The 4,992-nt window shown below is 56.3% G+C and overlaps 1 protein-coding gene across 8 annotated transcripts in view; it reads right to left on the bottom strand.

Annotated features, from left to right (window-relative positions):
- Window positions 1-268: 268 nt before the first annotated feature.
- The window catches only part of HYOU1 (hypoxia up-regulated 1), an 11,802-nt gene continuing 7,078 nt past the window's right edge, over window positions 269-4,992 (bottom strand). For 3 of the 8 annotated variants that reach the window (XM_049612063.1, XM_049612051.1, XM_049612072.1), the window contains exons 17-26: window positions 4,504-4,689; window positions 4,240-4,412; window positions 4,006-4,093; window positions 3,769-3,891; window positions 3,451-3,584; window positions 3,241-3,325; window positions 2,349-2,589; window positions 2,207-2,254; window positions 1,876-1,953; window positions 269-1,749 (exon numbers count right to left, since the gene is read on the bottom strand). In XM_049612063.1, coding sequence (XP_049468020.1) covers window positions 1,685-1,749; window positions 1,876-1,953; window positions 2,207-2,254; window positions 2,349-2,589; window positions 3,241-3,325; window positions 3,451-3,584; window positions 3,769-3,891; window positions 4,006-4,093; window positions 4,240-4,412; window positions 4,504-4,689 — 1,221 coding nt within the window. In that variant the 3' untranslated portion in view covers window positions 269-1,684. The remainder of the gene's footprint in view (window positions 1,750-1,875; window positions 1,954-2,206; window positions 2,255-2,348; window positions 2,590-3,240; window positions 3,326-3,450; window positions 3,585-3,768; window positions 3,892-4,005; window positions 4,094-4,239; window positions 4,413-4,503; window positions 4,690-4,992) is intronic. The other 5 variants (XM_049612079.1, XM_049612086.1, XM_049612095.1 and 2 more) reach the window with 5 other exon arrangements.

The following is a 4,992-nucleotide window of genomic DNA, read 5'->3' as shown; positions in this document are numbered from 1 at the left end:
GCGGTAGCAGGATACGTAATTTTAAGATTCAAACTTCTAGCGTCCAAATTTTCTATAATAAACATGTATTGTTCATACACAGGAGACATTTGTTTTTACAGAGAGCAAGTGCACCAGGCTCCATGCTCAGCAAGGAGCCCAACCTGGGGCTCGAACTCCTGACCCTGGGATCATGACTTGAGCCAAAATCAAGAGTCGGATGCTTAACCCAACTGAGCCACCACGCTGCCCCAGGGAACAAACATTTTAAAAACCATAGCACAAAAACTGTAGAAAAGAATATTTTATTGAAACAGTTTCTCAATTAACAATGGACCAAAGTACAATTTGACTCAAACCTGTCCAACCAGCCTCAACCGCTAGTGAAAGAACTCAAACATACAGGATGGGGTGGGACCCTTAAGTCTCATATCTGCCAATGTGGCAAAAAAAAAAAAAAAAAAAAAAAAAAGGAAAAAAGACAAAGGACAGACACAACCAGGTTCCCCCCTGCCCTGGGAGCCGGGTGGCGCTGTGGCTCCTGCTCCAGACGAACACTGGAGGACAGGCTCCCCAACATCGGCATGATGGGTAAAGAGCCTCCATCTTAGCAGAGCAATGCAAGAAAGGCAGGCCAGCCCACACCCTCTTCCTTCACCCACACGGCCTGCCTCCAAGAGGGCGAGGTGGCATTTTTACATTCACGCCATGGTCTCTCCTTCTCCCGGGGTCTTGGGATAGGGGCTCACAGTAGAAAGCACATTTTGGTCAGCCCAGGGGGCCAAGGGACCAGGGAAAGGCCGTATCTAGGAGGGCAGAAGACAGGAGAGCAGAGAGGGCCAGGAGTCACAGGGACACGGAGGGACAGGAACAGGGAAGATGCAGACTCCGACAGTGCTCGCAGGATGCTGGCATCCCACCCTGGCCACTCCGCACGCTTTCCTGTGTCTGAGAGGCCTTAAGTGGGAGCTCCCGGGTTTTCAGACGTCTCTCCCACAGAGGCGGCTGGCTTCCCTTCTTCACGTTCTTGCTGCCTACTCTGGCCACCGCGGGTGGGGATGGATCTAGCTTTACTGCAGCCAGTCCAGATGGAAAGGCTGGGGCAAGAGGCAGACGGCTGCCTTACTCACAACCGGAAGCCAAGGAAACCAGGGGAAGAGTCGTCACTGGGGATGGGGCCTTTTAGGGAAAGACAAGACCTTGGAGGAGGAAAGAGCATAGATAGGCACTCAGAAACCAGACCTGGTAACCAAGGCTCTGTAGACACTGGCCCCTGTAGGGGCGGACTTGGTAGTGGAAGAGGGAAGCAGGGAGGAGGACAGAGAAGACTGGAGACTCTCTAATAGCCCAGGGCATCCCTCTCCCACCTGCCAGGTCCATCGACCCCATCAACAGCCAATCCCTCACCCACCCACAGGCAAAGAATTAAGACAGAATAGTGATTTTCCCCAAATGAGGGCCTGGATGGGTAAGGAACCAGGGGTGGGACTGGGAAATGAAACAATTTCAGTTTTTACCACAGAACCACTGCCGAAGGAACTGGTGAGCTGTCCCTTCCTCCCCCTTCTCCACACCTCCAATCAAGGTGAGAGAAAAGGAACCGAAGCCTCTGAAGGCAGGAGCAACCCCTCCCCCGACCCTCGATGTTTAATAAATAGAGGAGGTAGGAGAAGGGGGAGGGGTGAAAGGGGAGCTGGGGGGTTGGTTATAATTCATCATTCTTCAAAGTCCGCTTCTGTCCTGTCGGCTGCTCCTTCTGTTCCGGTTCTGCTGGGAGTGGGGAAGAGCGAAGGAATGCCAGCAGCAGGTGAGACAAAGGTAACTGGCCCCGTTCCGGGCAGATCCTCCCCGCTGGGCCCTACTAGGCTTCCCGGGTGCCCCCAGCCCCATGCTCACCTGCTCCAGGACCTTCTAACTCCAGAGGTTCGGTGTCTGCCTGTTCAGATCCTGCTTTTGGGAGGAAGAGGTTAGCCTCTGCAGAAGGGAGGAAGGGACTAATGAAAGGGTTGGCAAACTTTTTCTAGAAAAAGACAGATGGTGAATGTTTTAGGGGTTGTGGGCTACACCCGGCTTCTTTGCACAGACATGCTTGTGTGGATATGTAAGAACCTAAAAACGTAAGGGCTGTTCACAGCTTGTGGACCTTCTAGAAACAGGCTGTGCCTGCAAGTCTGCCGACCCCTAGGCTTAGCAATATCCATATTCCCAATCACTTTCTTCAACTCACCAGTCTCTTTCTCAGGTTCTGAAATGGGCTTTGCATCTTCAGTCTGGCCTGGAGGAAAACCAGGGGTAAAATGTAGTCCCCGGAGGGAAAGGAGGCCTTCTTCCCGCCCAGTGGCACCTGGAGCCAGGCACCCTGCCCTCACCTGGTGGAGGGATGACCTTCTCTGCTTGGTCACTGGCACTGGCATTGAGGGGAGGCTCTGCCCGGGTTGCATTCTTGTCCTTGGGCCGGGGCCGGGGCTTGGTAAACTTGGCCTTGTTGAGCAGATACTGCACCTCACGGTCCAGGGCCATCATCTTGGCCTCGATGTCTTTTGAGAGCAACACGGGTTTCTCTGTGGCGGGAAGCTTGGCCTGCTCGGCCACGGTCGCATTCTTCCAGGCCTGTGGGTGAGCCCAGGACAGGCTCAGAGCTAGCCCTGGAGAGGGTAGGTTATCTCTGGCCCGGATGAAATACACCCCAGACCGGCCCCAGGCTCTTCCCTCAGATGGCAAACCACTCCACTACTCCTGGCCGTCAGCCCCACGATGGTAAGCAGACTCTTCAGAACGGCATCTGAGGCTCCCCACAAAGGAGTCCCAAACTCGTAGCCATGTCTGTGGCTTACAATACTAGGGACCAACTACAGCTGAAGCTCTTGATTGATTATTCCCTGGTCTCTCCACTTCTGAGCTCTGGCTCAATATCACTCTCCACACACCCAAAAGGAAGAGTTTCGGCCTCCCGTGACAAGTCTTCCCTGGCTCACCTTCTGAGGGCAGCTCAAGCTCCAGCTGCTTGGAGCAGCTGCTCTAACCTCAGAGGGATGGGCTCTGCTGCTCCTGCAGTCTGACAAAACTCATGGCCGTGACCCTTGCTTGGGGCTAATCAGACGTGGCCTCAAATGTAAATGCCTTCCGCCTTCCCGATTAGCTGCCGGGCCAGGAGGCAGCAGTAGCTGCTGAACCCCGGTTTCTCGGCATCTCCTCTCTGCCCAGCATAGCACACCTTGCCAGGGGAGCATCCCAGTAAGTGTTCATGCAGGGATTGATTACCCAGGTCTCGTTGATGACTTTCTCTAGCGTTGTCATCTCCACCTCAGTGAAGATCTGCTCCATCTCTGGGATGAGCCGGGCGCCCCTGTAAGCCAGGAAGGAGACGGTGAGCCCAGGGGAGAGAGGGATCTGGGGTGTGGGCATGGGAAGCTGATGGACTTCCAGGCTTGGCAGGACCGAATAAGGAAGAAAATCGAAGGGGCTGCTCACTTGAGGAACATGCTGGAATGGTTGAGGAGATTATCAAGGGCAGCCAGCCGTTCAGGCCACTTCTTGCGCTCTTCTACCCGAAAAAACAACCCGTGGCATAGCTTCCTCAGCTCAGTCAGCTTCTCCTTCAGCATCTGACGGATGCACGGTGGGAGTGGGCAGAGGGGGTTGAAGGGATGAGAGGCTGGCCCTGAAGCCGGCCCCGCGTCCTTCTCCTGGCCTCACACCCCAGCTCTCCTCACCTTCTCCGACCTTCTGCCTGTAAAGAGCAAAGCGAGGGCTCCCATCCCACCCACCACGTCCTGGGAAGCCGCTTACCACTGTGGTGGCCCCAAAGCCCTCGTCCTCCAGCCAGGCGGAGGCAGCGCCGAGTTTCCCAGAGATCTCCTCGCGCTGCTCCTCTGTGGACACTTCCTGGTACTCGGGTTGGTACAGTTTGTCCTAGAGAGGTGCACACGGGCCCAAGCATGCACCGAACCCCAAGAGCAGGGCTCACAGAGGCAGACCCTCCTCAGACACAGGTCCCGGGGCAGCTGGGTCTCCCAGCCCACCAACCTGGGTCTCAAAGATAAAAGCTTCCAAGCTGTTGGCAGCCTTTTCCCGTTCCTGCTTCTCTAGGTCTCGGGACGTCAAGTGTTGAAGTCTGTGGGATGACAGAAGCAAGCACGAGGGAGAGAGCATGTTGACCTCAGACCCTGGGGCAGACAGCTCTCCCTCCCATGGGTGCCACTGCCCTTACCACCCTGTGCGTGCATGCTCACACACACACACGTGCACGTTTCTACTCACTTTTGCACTGAGTGGGCCAGCTCATCCTCGGGCAAGTCAGGCAGGTCCAGAACCACCAGCTCCACCCCAATCTCCTCTACCATTCTTTGCTTCCGGGCAGGCTTCTGCTTCTTTTCTTCCTCTGGGGCTGGAGGGGCAGCCTCAGACCCTGCCTCCTTTTTCTCACTTGGCTTCTGGTGGGGGAAAGAAACGAGGAGGTCAGGAGAAGCTCAGGTCCTTTTATTCCCCACAGGCAGGCATCTATTCCCTTCGCCTCCGGCTCACCTGGGCCTCAGGCTTTTCCTCGTTTTCTTTTTCTGTGGCCTTTTCTTCCTCAGGAACCGCAGCCTCCTTCGGCTCAGTGGGTGGGGGCGGAGAGGTGTCCTCCACTGGGGCCTCCGCCTCCTCCTTGAGCTCCGCTTGCTCTCCAGGCTCATCCTTGCTCCCCTCAGCAGGGCTCTCCTCTTCCTCCTGGGAAACAAGAGGTCCCCAGCAGAGCCTACGGATGAATCGCTCAGAGGGCAACGCCAAATCCCCCAGGCTCTGCTGCGAAGGGGCCTGCTGCTCCCAGCACAGCCTGGGGACAGGCAGATGACCATAGGGTCACAGGCTGTGCAGACTACGGCAGGCGGTCTGGTCGGAGGAGCAGTGCTTCGAGATGAAGGGAATGTGCCCTGGAGCCCGAGCACAGGGACAGCTCAGGGTCCAGAGGAGGGTATGGTTCACTCGGCAAGGGCCCGGGGAAAGCGGGGACGGGGGGGGGGGGGGGGGGGG

Source organism: Panthera uncia, chromosome D1 (genome assembly GCF_023721935.1).
Source record: "Panthera uncia isolate 11264 chromosome D1, Puncia_PCG_1.0, whole genome shotgun sequence".
NCBI classification, from domain to species: domain Eukaryota; kingdom Metazoa; phylum Chordata; class Mammalia; order Carnivora; family Felidae; genus Panthera; species Panthera uncia.
This window is presented reverse-complemented; position numbering and strand designations above follow the sequence as displayed.